This window comes from Doryrhamphus excisus, chromosome 3 (assembly GCF_030265055.1).
Source record: "Doryrhamphus excisus isolate RoL2022-K1 chromosome 3, RoL_Dexc_1.0, whole genome shotgun sequence".
Lineage (NCBI taxonomy): Eukaryota > Metazoa > Chordata > Actinopteri > Syngnathiformes > Syngnathidae > Doryrhamphus > Doryrhamphus excisus.
Genome location: NC_080468.1, coordinates 8,327,550 through 8,348,869, shown reverse-complemented (window position 1 = coordinate 8,348,869; position 21,320 = coordinate 8,327,550). Strand labels below are relative to the sequence as shown.

The 21,320-nt window shown below is 40.0% G+C and overlaps 2 protein-coding genes across 2 annotated transcripts; one reads left to right on the top strand and one right to left on the bottom strand.

Moving 5' to 3' along the window:
• The first annotated feature begins 12,244 nt into the window (after positions 1-12,244).
• On the top strand, positions 12,245-13,272 carry LOC131126161 (eotaxin-like). Its single transcript, XM_058068405.1, has 3 exons — positions 12,245-12,317; positions 12,393-12,501; positions 13,125-13,272. Exons 1-3 carry the CDS (start codon positions 12,251-12,253, stop codon positions 13,234-13,236), a joined length of 288 nt encoding a protein of 95 aa, XP_057924388.1. The 5' UTR covers positions 12,245-12,250; the 3' UTR covers positions 13,237-13,272.
• Positions 13,273-19,672: 6,400 nt separating this feature from the next.
• On the bottom strand, positions 19,673-20,989 carry LOC131126554 (eotaxin-like). The gene is made up of 3 exons (XM_058069212.1): positions 20,841-20,989; positions 20,640-20,754; positions 19,673-19,895 (listed from the first exon to the last, which is right to left on the bottom strand). The coding sequence occupies exons 1-3, from the start codon at positions 20,896-20,898 to the stop codon at positions 19,673-19,675; spliced, it is 396 nt and encodes a 131-aa protein (XP_057925195.1). The 5' UTR covers positions 20,899-20,989.
• Positions 20,990-21,320: the final 331 nt, after the last annotated feature.

Here is a 21,320-nt window from a genome sequence, read left to right as displayed (position 1 = left end):
CAAGGTGTTTTTCTCACCGAGGAGCAGCAAGCTGATGATAAGAGGCTGTGTTTCGCAGGCTCTGCGAGGATTAAGCTGTCAAAGCACACAATTGTCAAGTTTATCAAGTTACCTTTTCTTTTATCAGTAAACTTACACACACAAACACACGGGGGTGAAACTGAAGCCACGAGCTGCCCCACATATTGGCCCACACAATGCATGCATTTGACATTTAAGCAAATACACCTACCCCATTGTGTTACTGTTATGACGGATGTTTGCCATTTTCAACCTGCCTGGAGTGGATTTGCCCATGCATGCAGCGCCCCCCATAGGCCAGACAAAGTAAGCATGATTGACGTCATCAGCAATGTGGCAGGACAAGGAGGAAGGTGCGAATGTTGACGTGTGGAAGGGCAGAGGACAGCACAAGTCATAATGAGAACAACATGAGTCACCATCTCCCATACTGTCATCAAGTACAAAGAACTGACTACTGTTTGTTAATGGAGCTGAACAGAACTAAAGGCCATATAAAAAGACACACATACTCATACTAGGTACGCAATTAAATACAAGTATGAGAGTTTTGAGAGTACTGCTATTTTGGTTCCATTCATTTTGATTGCTGATCCACAAGCCGTTTTGCTCATTCTATGAATTTTTGCGAGTTTTCGAAGGGCAGGTTAAAAGGTCAGGTTTTATCTGCTCCAATGTGAAAATGCATATGTATATACATTGGCGTGGAAAAAAAAGTGTTTCTCCACATCCTGATTTTTTTGCATGTTTGTCACACTTAAACGTTTCAGATCCATCCATCCGTTTTCTATGCTGCTTATCCTCACTAAGGCAGTGGGGATATGCTGGAGCCTATACCAGCTGACTTCAGGCGAGAGGCGGGGTACACTCTGGACTGGTCGCCAGCCAATCACAGGGCACATATAGACAAACAACCATTCACACTCACATTCATACCTATGGACAATTTGGAGTTGCTAATTAACTTAGCATGTTTTTGGAATGTGGGAGGAAACCGGAGTACCTACCCCCATTAAAACATAGAGGCTTTATCCACAAATGGTAAAAACATGGAACGGTGGTGAACCTTCCCAGTCGTTGCCACCCAACCCAAATCACCCAAAGAGCGCCGCAAAGACTCATCCAAGAAGTCACAAAAGACCCCACACAAACATCCATACATATAATATATACAACATAAACCAAAACCAGTGCAGTGTTGCCTGTAAAGCATGTAACATGTTGAATGCAACATTGGAGTTGAAGATGTTGCTCCACATTTGGATTTCTGCAGATGAACTAGGCCATGTTGAGCCGGGGGTGGGGGTGGGGGGCAAAGTTTTTTATCACAGCTAAATAAATACATTTTCAGAAGCAAGATTGCTGATGAAGTAAAACACCCCTACCTGCACCCTGCGCTTTATAAAGGCACAGCATGAAATTATGACAGTGGATATTAGTCTTGTTCCCACTGGGAAAAGTATGGCGGTATGTGTAACAAATTAAATTAGAGCAATTATGCATGCATGGGTTCTAAATATTCCATAATCTGCGGTGAAAGTGGGGGATGTATCTATTGAGGGAGGAGTAGTGGAATGTATGAAGATGTTTATGGTTATGAACCCAGGAAGCGGGCATAGAAATAAATGCCACAGAGAATGAGATGTGCAGACCTACAGGAATATTATCAGCACTTTGAGCCCACATAAACACCTCATGGTTGCATAATGTCGCAGTGGAGGCTAAATGTGTAAATTGTCAAGTTTTGGGTGTCATTGTGTGATAATTGCCCTTCCTGTTCTCTGTTTGTAAACTACTGCAAGTGTTAAAACAAATACAGTGTTGTCTATAGTGTATTACGTACAGGACTGGGTTCTTCAGATGGTAATGTCAAGTGAGAGAGTTAGACAGATTTGCACATTCATTCATTCATTCATTTCCTACCGCTTTTTCTCACAAGGGTCGCGGGGGTGCTGGAGCCTATCCCAGCTGTCTTTGGGCGAGAGGCGGGGTACACCCTGGACTGGTCGCCAGCCAATCACAGGGCACATATAGACAAACAACCATTCACACTCACATTCATACCTATGGAAAATTTGGAGTCACCAATTAACCTAGCATGTTTTTGGAATGTGGGAGGAAACCGGAGTACCCGGAGAAAACCCACGCATGCACGTGGAGAACATGCAAACTCCACACAGAGATGCCCAAGTGGTGATTCGAACCCAGATCCCAGCCAACATGCAAACCACTCATCCTCATTGTAGCATGTTCATGTAAAGTATATAGAGTTTCCACTCATTTGATGTGGTCATGAATAAATGCAACTAACAAAGTCGGAAATTAAAATAGAAGTATTTTGATTTGCACATGAAGTATGCAAATCTTAAAAGAATGCTTAATCCATAGAATTCTTGTACGGAGGTTAAAATGCTAAAAACAACACACCCGATCACTTGTGCTGGGCCCCGTTTCACGAAGCAGGTTCAACCAACTCTGGAGTCTAACCCTGAACTCTGAGTTGATCTACTCTGAGACAGGAAACTCTGAGTTACGGGTTTCAGAACAGGTGATTTCAATTGGTTCAATCAACACAGAGTTTGTTCACTCTGAGTTAAGCGCGTGCACCACGACTTTAAAAAGCCCTGATCAATGGAGCCCCGTTCCCTCGATTCACCATAGCAACGAGTGATAAGAAAAGATAGTCATATTTCAGTCCTCTGGAACTGGATATATTAATGCGGTCATACGGCGAATTTGAAAGCGTTTTTAAAAAGAAAAGCAACACGGCTGCAGCAGCGAAAGAACGCGAGTCGGCGTGGGAGAAGATTAGTGCTCGAGTCAATGCGTAAGTTTAAATTTATTATATACATTTATGTAATCACAATAATATTAGGCTACAGATGCAAACAAGTAGAATGGTGTTATAGCTACAATTTATGTCACTTAGATGTAATCCCACCGGCGAAAAAAGAACGTGGAAGCAGCTGAAGATGAAATATAAAAACATTGTTCAAACAGGTAAGCCCTCAGCATAACAGTCAGGGTGCCTCTTTTTAATCATGTTTACCACTAAATATCATTCAGCGGCTGTTTCAGTGTGCATTATCTCCAACATAATATTGTTTTCACACACATAAATGTCCTCGCCTGTATACAGTTAAATCAGACATATGAAAAGCAACATCTAACTTCTACTCAGCCAACAGAAAGCGGGCATCTGCCCGCAAAACTGGCGGAGGACCACCCCCACCACGTCTGACCGAGGCACAGGAGCTGGCCATGAGTCAGACTGTCGGGAGGCCAGTCGCAGAGGGGATCCCTGGAGGAACCTCATCCTCGGACATGATTACACAGGAGCCACCAGCCTTGATAAGATGCAATAGGCCTCAAACTTTTTTGGGGCCTATAGTTCAATGTTAATTTCCCTTTCATGTGTTTTTCTTTTGTCTCAACAGATTCTGAAGGCGTACTTGGTCTAGTGCAGGGGTGCTCATTAAGTCGATCGCGAGCTACCGGTCGATCGCGGGGGTGGTACTGGTCGATCGCTGGTCGATCGCGGCGTGACATTAAAAAAATATCATCCCAGCATCAATGCAGTCACTTGATTGATATACAGGGCAGCCATTCAGATGACAACAGAATGTTGCCCTTCGGGTGACCAATCAAATCAAACAACGTCTCTAAGTGCAGCAGAACTTACGATGTCCGCCTATAATCCATCCCCGTTACTTGATTGACATACAGGACAACCAATCAGATGACAACTGAATTTTGACCTTTAGGTCACCGCTCATGCGTAAACAACGATGCAAAGTGCTAAGCTAGTCGGCGAATTGCGAGATTTTAAGCCCTCGCTAAAGTTTATGGTCACTAAAATGAGTGAAGGAGCTGGACCAAGTAAAAAGGCAAAAAACATATCACTTCCATACGGATATGGAATATTATACGGATATTGTGATACGGATATTATCCATGACTGATAAACATTTGGAAGTGTGCTTGAGGCTGGCTATCAGCAGCTACTGTCCGGACTATGCATCCCTGGCTGATTCAATTCAGTGCAAGTCATCAAAGTAAACTCAGGTAATTACAAAAAATGTTAATAGTTAATTATGTGTGTTTTGCAATATTGGCTCATTTGGTTACGTAAGGTACATCAACATACATTGTACGTACAAATAATCCTCAATACATTTGAAAATAAATAGATGTTTTGCATTTTTGTAGTGGGTAGATCATTTTGACTCGGTCATTTTAAAAGTAGCTCGCATGCTGAAAAAGTGTGAGCACCCCTGGTCTAGTGGATCCATGTGCCACTTTAACTGTAAGTAGCCAATAGTCCAGAGATTATGCCATATTTAAAGTATAGCATAGTGAAACACAACACTCTAAACAGGATGATGAAGATGATGGGACCACAATGTCTGCTGCCTTCTCTGTGGTGTCTGAGAGGGAGCCTGAGAGGCCTACAGAGGTAAAATCTTGATGTTACTGATTTCCTCTCCATTCACATGTCTTTACATGCTTTTTTGGATTATAGTGACTTTTAGCCTACACTGAAGTATTAACGGATTCTTATCCATTTTAACAGAGCATGGCTGGGCAGCAGGAAGAGGGTCCCTCAACCTCCACAGCACAGATTGACACAGTGAGATATTCAGTAAATTCCAGAGGTTAATTCAGTGGAATTCATGTGCAACTGTATAATGTCATCCTTATGTGTTCCCAGCTACCACTAAAAGAAATCTACAAAGTGCATTTATTAAAAACAGTACAAAAAACAGAAAAAGAAATGGTGCTGCTGGACCGCCAGATAACTAAAACGGATCTGGAAATTGAATTATTAAAACACAAGTTAGAGGTGGGTGCATGGTCATAGGTGAATTGTGTTGATGATTGTAACAATTAAAAAGTAAGAAACCATTTTTTCCCTTATTTGTTGGAAATAAAGAAGACCAAATAAATTTTTTTTTGTCTTTCTGTTTATTTTACTGCTGTTGGTGATGGTAATTATGAAAAACGACCAAACTGGCTTTAAACACGCGCGACAATGAATGAATCACACCGTGTGTAGCGTAAGAGGGCGGAGACAGAAAGAAACTCGAGGTTCATTGAAGAAAACCTGGTCCCGACCAGGTTATGTTCACAGAGTCTGTTGCCATAGTAACTGACACCGAGGTTAAGTTACCTCTCTCTGTGAAACAGGCTGGAGTTACTCCTCTGTCTCTGGTTTGACTTACCTCCCTTTTTGAAACGGAAAACTCAGAGTTTCCCTCATTTCAGGGTTAACATACTCAGAGTTTTCACTAAACCTGCTTCGTGAAACGGGGCCCTGAAATTACCAGTAGAGGTCAAAGGGTCAGCTGTAATGCAAAATTTAGTCATTTAAGCAGAAAATCTTTGCAATGGATGTACATGAGTTTTTTTTTTTAACTGCGTGGGCCCACTTCTGTCCTGCTAGCACAGTGGCGTGACACCTGCTTGTTAAATAAAACAACAACAACAACAACAAAAAGCCATGAAGCCTTCCCATTGGCTGGAGGGCGCCTTAAGATGTTTGATGAGTCGTCCTGCCCACTAGCTCATGCAAACTCATGCATGACAAGACTGTCAAGAAGGCTTTGTAGCTATTTCTGCTATGGAAGCCACAGGGGCTCTACATGCGTCAGTCACGCAAGATGACTCCCTCTATGACTCTGCACTGCAGTAACATAGAAACTCCACCAGGTGGCAAACGAGACCCGTGTAGTTGTTTCACTCATTTGACACCCTTGAACCTCATCAAGTTGGCCCAATGAAGTACAATTGACCAAGTGAAAACTTGTGAGAAGTCAAAACTATAAAGCCTCTTTAGTGAAGGGAACAACACAGCATAGTAATGAGGAATCTTTATTTAGTTTAGTATGAAATACATCTCTTACATTCAATGAACAGGCCACTGTAAATATATCAGACATATAAATATTTTTAAGAATAAATAATAAGTTAAAACAATTTTAAATATTTTAAATTAATTTCAGGCAGTTGTGTGTGTGTGTGTGTGTGTGTGTGTGTATCATCATCAGGTTCTTTTCATTAATTAGAGGGCACAGTGGTGTTCACACTGGCTTTGCGGGCTTCCCTGTGAAACATACAAAATTACGTTGAGTTACATTATGTGTGTAATTGTGATGTGTGAAAATGTTCAATAAATGCTCAGTTACTCACTCAAGTTCCATGAGCTTCTTAATGACCCAGTCCTGTTTCCAGTGGCTGCAAACCTCCCCCTCAGTGGTCTCAAATCTGGGTGGGAAATTAAAAAGAATAATTACTCACATTACAGTTTTATCATTATTAAGTATTGGAGGATCATAGTTTCTTACATGATAGCACGGACACAGGGAAGGTTCCTCCTCTGGATTCTGTAGCCAATGATTGGAGCGTTGATCTCTCCGATGCTGCTCTTGGTGCAGCATGTGGTTACCTTTATTCCTGTTTACATTAAATGCAAATTATGAGATCTTATACAGTATATAATTTTGTCCAATTCCAACCGAGATAAGCTGAGTAACTTACCAGGTCCTGCAGCAACCAGTGCCAGGTAGCCCATGAAAAGAGCCAAACAAGCCAGTCTTGTGGTGGACACTTGCATGGTTGTTGTCTGAGATGTTCCAGATGGTTTTGGACAAAGCTGACTGTATGATCTGGTCGGAGAAGGCTGATCTCCTCTGGCCAGACCTCCAGGTTTTATAGTACAAAAAAAAGAGGAACCAAACTGACCGGAAGCATCATCTTTCTTTATTTTGTGGTGTGTGTGTTTGGGAGGGGACACAGTTAGGTGACACACTCCTTTCCTGACATTTCAACATGACACTCGCTCAGAGGAATCAATGAATCTAACAAGTCCAGACACATTCATGTTGAAAAAATCTGGATAAGAAAACAAATAATACATCTTTGCTTATTGCACAGCAAAATATTCCCAAAATAATCCACAATAAGTGAAATCCGCAAAGTAGCCAACAGTATTTGTTTAATATCATTATATATGTTTTAACATATGCTGCACGGTGTGCAAGTGGTTAGCGTGCAGGCCACACAGCTAGGAGTTCACACCCCACCTCTGCCTCATCCTGCCACTTTGACACTTTCATTGTATACGTTACATTAACGCTCAGTTTGGACTCTTAGGAAAAACAATCAGACTGCACTTCCGGAATAACAAACAAAAACAGACTGTGTACATATATTTATACTGTTATTCTGTATATTTTGTATTTTCATATTTTGTATTTCATATTTTGTATTCTCATTCTTTTTTAATAGATGTGTATGCACCTACTACACCAAAACAAATTCCTAGTATGTGTTTGATCATACATGGCAATAAACCTTTTCTGATTCTGATTCTAGGAGATCCCGGTTTGATTCCCCCTTGGGCATCTCTGTGTGGAGTTGGCATGTTCTCCCTGTGCGTGGGTTTTCTCCATGCTAGGTTAATTGCCTACCCCAAATTGTCCATAGGTATGAATGTGAGTGTGAATGGTTGTTTGTCTATATGTGCCCTGTGATTGGCTGGCGACCAGTCCAGGGTGTACCCCGCATCTCGCTTGTGTCAGTTGCATTTGATATCTAAATGATATTATTATAATATCATTATATATAAATAAGTGTGTTAATAAGTGTGTGTTAGTCGTTACTAGTTCTCTTTCTTTTTGTACAATAGTCATAATCAATGTAATTAATTCATATATGTTACATTAAGATATGGTGTGTTTAGGTCACATTTCACTTTACCAACAGAATGTAGTGATCTAGATCCAATCTCCTTGGAAGGACTGACTCACTGACTTACTGGTGGACAGCAGTCTATCCAATTGTGCAATAGATGTTGCACCCTTGAAATAAAAAGTGGATATCTTGCAGATTGCGGCGGAATCACATCATGTGCTGATCACTTCTCCATGTGTCATATTCCTTTGCATCAAAAGAAAAAAGAGGAAGGAAGGAGATCCTGAGGCTTTCCACCGCAAACATTTCCAAACATCCGACAACCAAATTTGGTCATCAAGTCCCACAAGCTGTCACAAGTCTTAAATTGTTTATTGATTTCATTATACCGTGATTGGTTGGTGACCATTCCAGGATGTACCACGGAGAGGCTGCGGCATACCCCCGCGAACGTAATGAGAATAAGCAGCATAGAAAATGAATGGATTTCTTTGTAACATTGTACAAATTAATTATCATAAAGTTTGATGCCTCAGTTTTTATGATGGTAATTTGCATAGACTATGGAATTTTATGAAGAATGATACGATGAATGGCAATGAATTGTCAAGTCCCACTTTGTCATGAAAATGAACTTTTCCCACTGCATTTCAGCCCTGCAACAAAAGGACCACCTAACATAATTTTAGTGATTCTCTGGTTAACATTGGTGAGAGTACCGACAAGGACAAAAGCTGGCAATTACTCTGTCATTCTGATTGAGTGCGAAAAACAGACTGGAATCTTTAAAAAGGAGGGGTGGCACTTAACATTTTTTCTTTGTTTTTCCTCTGTTAACCATCATTACCTGCAAGGACACGAGTGCATTTGTCATTGCTTAGTACAAGTAAGATTGCACCTAAAGCAACCATTTCTCATTATCTTTATGTCTTTGCGAACAACATGGTAAAATCTGACAAAAATATGTAAAAACAATGAAGCAGCAAACTTGGTTCCTTCTCAAAACTTTTGTCTACGACTGTACATTATATCTTAAAGAAATTGTGATCCGGGGGAAGTGCAACTTTCCTAGAGTTTCTGAATGAAACAATACAAATCCTTGTTAGCGAAAAGCAGAAGTGAGAACCACAAGGAGGAAGGAAGCATTCACTAAGCCAAGGACACACGCGTGAATCATGTTTTGCAATTGAATGAAGATACTGTACTTTTCATTTAAAGACTGTTTTAGGTAAGATATACAGTAGTAAAACCTGGTGCAGAGAGACAGGTAGATATTGGCAAAATACTCCATAGATTACTCACTGGACTGCAAACCTCAGTAGAGATACGGTATGGGAATATTACTGACTCATAATAATAATAGCATCAATAATTTCCAGCTCTGTGTGGTGTATGTAGAAATCTTCTCATACGCTTGGATGGTTTGATATGAAAGTAACGCCCAACGCCATTTTATCTCCTGTAGGTGTAAAACACCAGGCGTCTGAATAATTTTGTATTGACACTAAAAAACAAAAAGATAAATTAATTCTGAAACAGATGAGTGTTTGAATCTATTTAGTTTGCATATCAAAAGCAAATTTGAGGGCATTGAGAACCTAGCAGCCTCTGGGGGACACTTGGCAAAATACAAAACAACTATTGTCACTTTTCTCTTTTCATGTTGATAATAATGCTAATTAATTTATGTTATTGATGTATTTCAAGAATTCAACAAAGAAAGCCACAGAACCAAACCATGTGATTGCACCATTTCCTCTCATGCAGGAAAGATCAAGTGACCACAAAGAAGGGGGGTTTTTAAGTGGAACATGGTTTCATGCAGGGGTGGGCAAACTTTTTGACTCAAAGGCCACATCGAGTACAACTATTTTGCAGGGGAGAAAACCATATCAACATACTGTATATGCAGTGTAACTTTAGCGTCATTTATCCGTTCCAGTAGGTCTGGTTCCAATTAATTTGTTACAGAAAGACTAAAATGTTAACACAAAACATACAAATAGACACAATGTGGTAACAAGATGATATCTGTTTTGTCATGATTTCTTGATTACTTCTCAACTTTATCAAAACGCTGGCACATGCAAGTTTCTTTGTCTCCATTTTGGGTTATTGAGGTGAGAAACACTTTGAAACACAAATAAATCAGGGCAAAACATGGTTATTTATTCCTTTCATTTGTCATTTATATCCATTTTGAATTGAGTACACCCTGGACTGGTCGCCAGCCAATCACAGGGCACATATAGACAAACAACCATTCACACTCACATTCATACCTATGGACAATTTGGTGTCGTCAATTAACCTAGCATGTTTTTTGAATGTGGGAGGAAACCGGAGTACCCGGAGAAAACCCACACATGCCAACAAGGAAATTTTGTGTTAAAAATACATTAAGAACACAGTTGGACTTGGGCAGTGTGCCATATTGTACGCAAACAGAGTCAACATTTTGGCGTAAATGTTCATTGTTCACCGAAAAACACACCCTCATCAAGGTTCCACTGTGTATTTATAAGTATTTATCACGTCCCAAAGGTGTGCAGGGCAAAATGGGGTGTAACAAAAGTGTAAAAGGAAAACCCCGGGCAAGGGAAAGGTAGCACACAAGCAGGTCAACGTAATTCAAGTATTAATTCCAGGAGCAACAGAAAACAATCCCCACAAAAACTGGGGAAGGAAACAAAGAGCAATCCTCAACACCAACACAAACTCAAACCAAAACTTGTCGACACAAAATGGCTGTACACATAGCAATGCAAGCGAGCACTGCTTGCTGCCTGCCTCTTATATGCCAGCTCCACCTGATTGGCAATCAGGCACACCTGGGATGCACCTTCCAGGTGTGTCACCACTCTGCAGAGGACAAGGGGGGAAGAGAAAAAAACAAACAAAAACACACATACAAAGTCAATCTGCTGCATAAAATTGCTTAGATTGCTGCATGCAGATTTTCCTGTTATTGTTGTAGCGGACAGTTGAGCTCAAACCATCTGTGCTTTGTCAGTTAAACCGCCGCTGTGATTGGTCCACTGGCATGATTATATGCTATTATTACATTTCCCATTCACTTTAATTAGCCAAGGGTCCATAAAGGGTCATCACTGGGTAAGTAATCCGGACTGAGGTCCGACTTTTGAGTATGGCTGCCATATACTGTAATGACCAGTATATCACGAGAAAACGAGTCTCACCTCTGAAACCATCTGACTAATTTTGTGGACAATTTAAAAATAACATTCCAAATGTTATTGCTGTGATAACACAGGTACAAAAAATATGTTCTTTTACATCATGACATCATTTATGCAGTCTAAAAACACAAATACTTGTTACTGATGTTTATGCTAGGAACTGTTTTGACAATGTTGTCAGTACATTCATTCATTTTCTACTGCTTTTTCCTCACGAGGGTCGCGGGGGTGCTGGGGCCTATCCCAGCTGTCTTCGGCCGAGAGGCGGGGTACACCCTGGAATGGTCGCCAGCCAATCACAGGGCACATATAGACAAACAACCATTCACACTCACATTCATACCTATGGACAATTTGGAGTCAATTAACCTAGCATGTTTTTGGAATGTGGGATGAAACCGGAGTACCCGGAGAAAACCCACGCATGCACGGGGAGAACATGCAAACTCCACACAGAGAGGGGCGAGGGTGGGATTGAACCCTGGTTTCTTAGCTGTGAGGTCTGCGCGCTAACCACTCAACCGCCGTGCAGCTTGTCGGTAAATTAAAATTTTCAAAAACAAAAATTACTTAAATCACACACAAGCTAAAACATTACTTCCTTGGCTTGCATGATGATTGGTTATTTCTCATAAGACTCAGTCCAAGACGTATTCCAGTGTTGTCCAGTCAAGGCCAGCAAGGCCTTCTCTGCTGGCCTAAGCATTGCCAGAAGCACTGATCTACATTTCTAACATTAATTGTAGATAACTGTATGAAGTTGGAGTTGTCTGAACCTTTTTATCACCAAGCTGTTCTAAGCGACAACTTTAAAAACACCATTCTACTGCTGGTCATGGTAGAAATTAGTCACTGACTCAAAATGACCAGCAGTAATGTACTACGTAAGTCAGACGTATGAGGACGTATGGACTAATACTGGTTAAATATTGTAGTCATGGCAATCTTATGGATACTCAATCTTACTGTGTGTTGTAGTGTTTTTTTGATACTAGCTGTCATGGAGTCTGGCAAAAAAAAATCAGTTCTGCCCACCGAAGGCCACGGTACCAAATGCATCGCTCATCACCGGTGCAGTCTAATTACAAAAGAATGAGCAGTGACGTTTTGCCACTGCAACAGAAAAGTAGGCCACTGTCATGAGCGGAAAGAAGGCCATGAGTTGTGCTGGTTTATTCTGTGGGAGGAACAAGGTTTTCATTATTTCCAGGTGTTTGTGCAACTCTCAGGACAAGCATGCTTGACTTGCAAGTGACATACATTTTTGCTTTGTACCGGCTTTAAAAGGCCCGCAGCGCAAACATCCACTTCACACCTGATTAGGTCCGACGCGTGTGATGGCGGCTGTTAACTTTGTCTCCCTTTTTTTGCTTGCTGTCATGGTCTCCGGTGCCTTAGCCCGAGGTAAGCGCCATGTCAAGTTTGGTCACTTTTGATATGATGTGTTATTTTATACTATGTTGGTGTGCCTTTTATCAGGAAGGCTCGCAGATTGTTGTCGTAGAATCAAACACACGCAAATCCATCGAGACCTGCTGACAAAGTACTACGTTCAAGAGCCGCCGTCTTGTTCTCTGCGGGCTGTGGTGTAAGTCACATTTCTTTTATGTTGCAACTGTTGCAATATACAGACACCATAATTAAATCAGAATTATTTCAGTGAAACTAGCATCGGAAATGCTTGCATGCAGCTTTGTGTGCAACATTGAAGAAACTCACTCCATCCAATAAAATTGAGTCATGATGTTACACGCCCCTCCCCTTCAGAACAAATTCATAGCAACACACATAACCACACTTATAATTTTTTTAATGGCTTATTTATTACTTTATATAATATATTGGGTGATACAAATGTAAAGGTGACTAAAGAGGTGTTAGTTCATATCTCGAGGGCTCTAATATTATTAACAAAATATTTAGAAAGTGATAAACTAAGTACAAAAAGATTCAATTTATGACGAAGGAATGCTACTTCATAGAAATTCACATATTACAATTGGGTTTGGAACCAATTAACCAGGATTAACCAATTAACCACTGATTACATTTTGAGACCCAAAGGTCAGGTTCCATTGCATCTCATACCTCGCCATGTCAAGCATTGTTTTTTTGGTAAAGCTTAAAAAATGAAGGGTTTTTGAGAAGTTTTCTAATACTAATATTACTCCATAACGTACAAGTCATTGACTGTTGTGTGATTTTTGGCAGTTTCACCACAGTGCAAGGCAAGAAAATCTGTGCTGACCCTGACAAGTTGTGGACACGGACCAGCATGGCTTACCTCGATGAAAAGCGCAGTCATGTTCCTCATCCACTTTAGTAATCGATTCATGTTTTCTACAAAAAATGCCTAAACCACTGGTTGTATATGTTTAAATATGTAACGCTTTTAGTTAGTTTAGATATTTCTTAATAAAATGATTTTAGATGGAGCAGCTGGGTTTGCTGTGTCTTTATATCTATTTTTCTTACTTATTTCATCTCATGTTTTCCTTCTATATAGCAAGTGAAAGAACGACTTTTCCTTCTCGAGTAGTTCACAAAAATAGACAAACACAGTGGAACCTTGGTTAGCGTCATTAATCCATTCCGGAAGGCCCAGAAAAAAACAAATTTCTCTTGTAAAAAATTGTGAAAACCTAATTAATTTGTTCCAGACACCCAAAAATGTTAACACAAAATACTTTTACATACGACAATTATAGTTGTACATGTAGAAAAAAATTCTAAATGCATATAAATACATATAAAGGATGAATGAAAAGGATAAATTAACATTTAATGTCCCTTGTTTTGAGGACAAAGTGGTTATTGTGAGGATCTACAGACATAGCTTGAACATCATATTCTACTAAGCCAAGGTTATGTGTATGCATTCTAAACGAGTTAATCTATATTCATGGTTAATACTACTAATAGAACATATGAGTTTGCCACCACAAGACCTTTGGTGACAATAGGAACATTTTGAAAACAAAAAAACGTGGGGTGCAAGGAGGTTCAAGGTCACAAAATGTATTCAAAATACAATCCACACTATGAAATCTGCACAAAATGAATTAGCAAAACCTTCCAGAGACAATAATACGCAAGTCCATCCATCCATTTTCTATGGCGCTTATCCTCATGAGGGTTGAGAGGGTGCTGGAGCCTATCCCAGCTGCCTTTGGGTGAGAGGTGGTGTACACCCTGGACTAGTCGCCAGCCAATCACAGGGCACATATAGACAAACAACCATTCACACTTACATTCATACCTATGGACAATTAACCGGCAAACTCCCCACAGAGATGCCCAAGAGGAGAATCTAATTGAGGTCTTCCCAATCTCCTGACTGTGTGCTAACCACTCGGCCACCAAAACTATATTATTATTATTCATTTATTTATTTCTAAAACTATGATTAACTATATTAATTAATAAATCATGCTGTTTTGTGGTTGAATACATCCTCTTATGTTATTTTACGCCTACATTAACCATTTTCAAGCATAAAAATGGCAAAATAAACAAAAATATCAATATAAGAAATTCAAAAGACACAGAGACCAAGACAGCAGTAGGTAGACAGCAGAATTCATTTATCACACCAAGTCTTCCTTGTATTGAAGCAGCACAACAGCCCCAAACCATCACACTACCACCACCATATTTTACTGTTGCTATGATGTTCTTTTTAAGAAATGCGGTGTAACTATGGCTAACAACTGTGCCAAGGAGAAGCCAGAGGTTGTAAACAGTCTTTTGTCTTTGAATTCTCTTGTCAGGAATGGACAAAGACAAGTGGATAAGATAAAGCAGTGTGCCATCAATGCTCAAAAATGTGCTCTGCACTTCAGTTTAATATGCTCATTTATTGTATATTATAATGGTTGATGCAATGTTATTAAAAAAAAGCCTAAAATCATCGCAACTTTGCTGCAACTTTGTGAAAAACCTGTCGTGGATCAGTCATTTTAGGCTGCAACAATTACAAAGAAAAAAGGCCAGCAAAAACCAGAAGGGTCTGCTGTTTTAAGCATTAAAGTTTGCAATGCACTGAAAAGTTGGAAAGCAGCAAACATTTGAAGGAGATACTGTACTTAATTAAAGGAAAGACTTTAAAAGTAAGAGTCACCAGTTATTTCGACATCTTGACTCTCATGAAGCGTTATTATTTTTTGAGCTTATGACTCAGTAGTTTGATATTCCGACGTTACACCTCCCATCGCTGGGAAGAATGTGAGTCAGGGAGGGGTCAGGCTGACCAGAAGGAAATTTTGGGGGCTTCCAATTTCCACTTTCCATCACAGTGGCAACAAAGTCAAATCAAACGTTTGCTTGTTATGAGTGGGCAGAGAGAGAAGTTACAGCTCTCTCTCAGTGGAGTTTTTAGGAGGTGAGATGGGACTATATTTAGACTGATGCACATTTGACTCAACCACATGATGATGATTTAGACTCCCCCCACCCACTGGGTCATGGTGCAGTAATGCTGCTGCTTGAATACTTCAGTGAATATATCACATCATTTGTGGACACAAAGCTATAGAAAGTTCAACCTGTATTAAATTGTCCACATTTACACAAATCCACTCAGGGATATAAAAATAAATTTGACACTGCACAATATTTCAGTTTACCCAACATGAACCTCTCTTAAATAATCTGGTGAGCCGCCCTCCCCAAATGTCACAGATTTTGAAAATCACTGATATAGTGCAGTGTAGTATCATCATCATTACATCAGCACCCCATCATCTATTACAGTCGTCGTTGATTTTTAATGAAATCCCTCCATTGCTTGTGCATTACACCATCAAATAATCATCAAATCATTAATAGGAGGGGTGCACGATAATTATCGGGCTGATATCGACGTCAATTTTTCAGTTATTTTTGCACAAAAGGGTCAGTGCGAGCTGGCTGCAATAGTGCTAGCCACAGGTGATTGGTAACACTTTACAATAAGGTACACAAAATTACATTAGTTAATGAGATACAAACCTAACCACTACTACTACTACTGTTTTTTGTGTACTTCATTGTAAAGGCATTCATTGGCATATGCCAATTGGCATAAGCCGATCACATGATTTTTCAATAGAAATTGGCTGATAATAACACTGGGGAACACTCAAAATGTTGCATTTAAAGTAAGACTTGTTTTTAGTCAATTTAAGTGTGCTGAGTTCAAATCTGAAGTTAGTTTTTTTCTGCAAGCTACAGATTTTATGCAATCTTTAATTTTTATTAAAAATAGAAAAAAATCGAGCATTATTATAGGATATTGCAATGTCAGCCACAAATCAGTATATTTAACAAGGCAAAAGAAACAGAACATTAAAATGTGATTTTAGATTAAAGTACACCATTGTTAGAAGTGCCATATGTTTTTCTGGAAGCATTTCTCAGAAAACAGTCTTTATCGCAACGTGAAATAAGCATAATTTACAACGTTCTTCAGATAAGAGTCAATCACAGCTAATAACGCTTATCACTTTCTGTCAGTACAGTATTTTAGTCTGGCAGGAATTTGCGTTTGTAACTTTTGCGTTTGTACACTTCATCTGGGCAATCTCGTTTAATACTCCAGCAGTAGTCGGCCATCATACATAGCGACCTTGGTAGCGTTCTTCCATGATCTTTAGGTCTTGGTGGAACCGCTCTCCTTGTTCGTCACTCACAGCCCCCAGGTTTTCAGGGAACTGGTCAAGGTGGCTGTTCAAGAAATGAAGCTTGATGCTCATGTTGCACCTGAGAGCACGAAAAGCGAGGAGCATTCTGTTCACAAGTTCATTGTAGTTCTCTGCCTTGTTGTTTCCAAGGAAGTTCTAAGCGACTGCCACAAAGGATAACCATGCTGCCCTCTCCAAGGCGGTCATCTTGGCAACAAACTGATCATCACGAATGAGGGTTCGAATCTGTGGGCCATCAAACACACCTGCTTTGATCTTGTCGAACGACAACATTCACCTTCGGTATCCAGTGCCTTGACAAATTGTTTCATCAAACCTAGTTTGATGTGCAGAGGAGGAAAGATGATCCTATCTCTGTCAACAATTGGGTCATGTGTGATATTTGGCATGCCTGCTTCAAGGGTTTCACGAACAGGCCAGTCCTTCTGGACCCAGTGTCTGTCTCGTGCTCGACTGTCCCACATGCAGAGGAAACATGGAAACTTGGTGAAACCTTTCTGTTGACCAAGAAGGAAGTTTACCATTTTCAAGTCTACACAAATGATCCAGTTGTGCTCACGATATTTTAAGAATTCCATGACCATTCTGATGTCATCATAGTCTTCCCGCAGATGAACTGAATGACCTACAGGCACTGCCCCGTAAACATTGCCATTATGCAAAAGAACACACTTGAGACTGCGTTTAGAACTGTCTATAAAGAGCCGCCATTCAGTTGGATCATAGTGAGGAACACCCAGTTCTTTGAGAAGACCTGGGATATCATGGCAGTAAACAAACTGTCTGTCTTCAGAAAAGAAGGTCACAAAAAGCTGGTCGCGCTTTCTGTAATATGACACTTTAACAGTGTGATCAACAAGATTTTTGCCTTGTAATCTTGATGCCAAAAGCTCAGCTGCTTTCTTTGAAAGACCTAAATCCCGAACTAAGTCATTCAGTTCAGTTTGGTGAAGAGGCTTGGGGACTGGGGGAGATTCAGTCTCTGAAGAACATTCCTCGGATTGTTCCCACTCAGTTTCTGGCAATGCATTGTCACAACTGTCTTCCTCGTTCGTATCATGTCCAATGTCTTTATCGTTTAATGAAGGCAAACCTTTGAAAACTGGAACAGGAATGGAATCTATGTATATAATCTCAAAACGCATAGATTTGGGTTACGTAAGTTCATATATTTAGACTATTTCATCTATCTCAAATTGCATGAAAACTAGAGCTTATGGAGAAAAACTAATTTCAGATTTGAAATCAGCACCTAAAAATCATTCAGAATCAGTTAAAAAATCCAATGCAACAGAAAGTTGAAAAAATATTGTTCCCCAGTGTAATCGGTGGCCGATCAATTGGAACATCCCTATAAAGGTGGCCTTATCAGCCATCTGAAACGCCAGTGCCGTGGTGTTTGTATAGCACAATAAGTTTGCCAGAGACCTTTGTGGTGTCACACTGGCTGCTCGGAGCGTGTGCCCAAATACAATGCACCTTGCTGGGCCATGCAAGGTGACTCCTCCCGCTCTATACTCCGGCTCTCCCGACCTCTGTAGCGGCACACCGGCTGCTCAAAACATTTGTTTGGATGTAGTGCACTTTGCAGGGCCACAGCAAGAGGCTCCCCCCGCTCTATAATCTCCATAGTAGTGATGAGGTAGTACTAATATGATGATATCCTAATTTGTTCAAGTCCTTCTTGGAGTCATGCTATTTTGTTGAATATGGCTTATTATTCATAAAAAAAAGGAAAAAGCATTTTGAAGTAAAATTTTTGCATTCCGTGGCCCTCCACACACACACCGTGACAAAAATATAAATATAAGGCATATATACGTATATATATATATATATATATATATATATATATATATATATATATATATATATATATATATACTGTATATAAATATAAGACACATCAAGAGACCCTGTGAATGATATGTAGTATTCTGCACGGGCAACTCTGTGATGTTACTTTAAAGCAGGGGTGGGCAAACTACGGCCCGGGGGCCACATGCGGCCCACCAAGCGTTTGAATCCGGCCCGCCAGTTGCTTTCTAAGTAACTTCAACTTTTAACATACAAACTGGCAACATGACTTGCAAGTCGGATGTCTGATTTAGTAAAAAATAAACAACAAAACTGTAAAATTAAATGACATAGTTTGATGTGGTGTGATGTTTAAAGTGCTCCTAAAAAAGGGACATACAACTGATATAGGATAACACTTTTACAGATAAAATTAGACAAATAATTCAAGGAAAATGATAAGCATAAAATAGTGTGTGTGTGTGTTAAATATATGTTCTGGCCCCCCAGACAATTTTGTTAACTCAATGCGGCCCTCGAGTCCAAATATTTGCCCACCCCTGCTTTAAAGGGACCCATTATGCTAATTGTTTGCCCCTTTGTATTTTTGTAGTTGTGGACTCCTATAGAGCAATCACACACAATAACCCCCACAGAAAGCTTTCGCAATCTTCCAGAATCTACACCTATTCCTTGAAATTGTGCTTCCCGCCCACTCCACAGTGATTGGCCCAAAGTGCTTCCTATGAACGAACCCCACTTTCACTCACTTTAATATAGTGGGTATAGGAGTTGATAAATGAATGAAGTCTTTGGAGAACTAAGTGAAAAGTGTTTAGGAGCTACTGGTAGCTTATGAACGACAGGCTGGACACCCCTGACTTACCGTGTATGAGCAAGAAGCACTAGCGGTTACCGCTACGTAACTGCAGAAACCTGACACAACATCGGTAGTGGAAATGTGATCATTACACATTTTTTTGTGGGACCACCAGACATTGGTGAACACTTTGGGATTCTCCACCTCCGTAAATGCAGAGCATGTCTGACATTAATGCATCTTTCCCAGTGAGAGCGTGCTGCTTAGCAACATTTCTCAGCATCACAACACATTTTTGAAGGCATTTAATCTGTTTAGCTACTGTTTTTTTAACCACGCACTAATTGCATTGTGTAATATCTGGCAACACACAAGTCAAGACAATACAGATGCACAATAGATGTATTTTATTGTTTAAATGTGTACAAAATTGATACATACTTTTGTTACAGGACATTGGATTATTGCCTTTTACTATTTCTGAGAAACATTCTTAATTTGCGAGCTCTCCTCCGTAACTTTTGTGACTTGACGCGTGGTGCCGCTCTCACACAGCCACTTGCTGAACTGTTGTTATTCTGTCCACTTTGCGGTGAAACGCCTCCATCCACTTTTAACATAGCTTTCTGTGTCCAACATCTCTTGGGGTCTGCACAAATGTGGTTTCCTCTACGAGTGTAAAACCTGCAATTGATGATACGCTTTTAATGATAATACAGTGGATTGTGGGACTTTTGAAACTTGGACTTTTGTCGAATATTTTTGGCTACCAGGTTATATTTTTATTTATTTAAGTTATGAAAAAAAAATGACGATAAAACATGGTTAATACTACTGTATCTTTGTTTGCTCATGACACACCACAATTTTTTATGTAAAAAAATTCCATATATCCATGTCATTCTCATAAATTTTCCCCAATATTCCCCTTACCTAAACTTTCAATGGGAAGATCTATTCATCCACACTAGGTGTGTCCAAATCCTTTCCACCGAGGGCCATACACCGAAAAATGAAATGATGCAAGGGCCATTTTAAGGGCCATGTAGATATGCTTGGCTTAGTTATATATTTAAAATTATTTATATTTCAAGAAAAACCTGTATCTCAGGTGATATAGGGCTCTAATTTCGTGGCGCAGGGTGGCGCAGCGTGACGCACCCCACGCAGTGGTAATTTTGTCCAGTGCACCACTGTGAGTAGCCAATTTGATATTTTGGTAGACTGGGCTCTGCCTAGATGGGCGTGGAGGTGCACAAAAATAACCTTTTCTTGTTAGATTACAACTTTTTTTTCCTTAATATTTTGACTTTATTCTTGAGAAATTGCAATTTTTGCTGTTTTTTCTGTTGATAAATTATATATTTAGAATATACTGAGGGCCACCAGGCCACACTTTGAACACAATTACTGAACACAATTACTTACAAAACGGCTTTAATTGGACAGACGCCAAGAGACTGAATGGTGTAGTTCACAATCTTGTCCAGTCGCACCACAGTGTTGGACAATCCAGGACAACAGTTTGTCCCAGGCTTCCAAGCTGCAACAAGAGAAATGCATAGAGAGAACTATTACAGCACATGCACCGTACATGTACCCGACAAATTAATCCAACACAGCACTCACTTGAGAGGACGGAGGTCATCCAGGCGGTCAAGCAGAGAAGAATTAGGCTGAGTCTCATCTTGTTGTCAGGAGCAGCAAAAAGTAAATCAAACTTTTCTCATCTGAATTATGGCCGGAGTAGGTGTCATCAGTGTGTTCATTTAATCAAGTTTGGGATAGTGGCTCTTATAGAATATACACCCCCCCATTCCATTAAGTAGTGATGCTGTGGTTGCTCAGTAGCAAAAGGGGAGGGGAAATAGATGTGTGAGAAGGAGACCACATACCACAAGCTACCTGCAATGCAACAATCATATTAACACTCTTCATCACTTTCCCCAGGAAAACCACACACGTTGCTCTTCCAAATCAAATATATATATATATATATATATATATATATATATATATATATATATATATCAAAAATATATTCATATTACTACATTTAATTTGTTGTACAACCCAAGCATACACATACACAGGCGCATAGTGAGGGGG

Coding starts and splice junctions, on each gene's coding strand:
- LOC131126161 (XM_058068405.1), top strand. CDS start 12,251: ATGGCGGCTGTTAACTTTGTCTCCCTTTTTTTGCTTGCTGTCATGGTC. Junction 12,318..12,392: donor CTCCGGTGCCTTAGCCCGAG/GTAAGCGCCATG, acceptor GCCTTTTATCAG/GAAGGCTCGCAGATTGTTGT. Junction 12,502..13,124: donor TGTTCTCTGCGGGCTGTGGT/GTAAGTCACATT, acceptor GATTTTTGGCAG/TTTCACCACAGTGCAAGGCA.
- LOC131126554 (XM_058069212.1), bottom strand. CDS start 20,898: ATGAGACTCAGCCTAATTCTTCTCTGCTTGACCGCCTGGATGACCTCC. Junction 20,755..20,840: donor GATGACCTCCGTCCTCTCAA/GTGAGTGCTGTG, acceptor CTCTTGTTGCAG/CTTGGAAGCCTGGGACAAAC. Junction 19,896..20,639: donor TGTCCAATTAAAGCCGTTTT/GTAAGTAATTGT, acceptor CATCAATTGCAG/GTTTTACACTCGTAGAGGAA.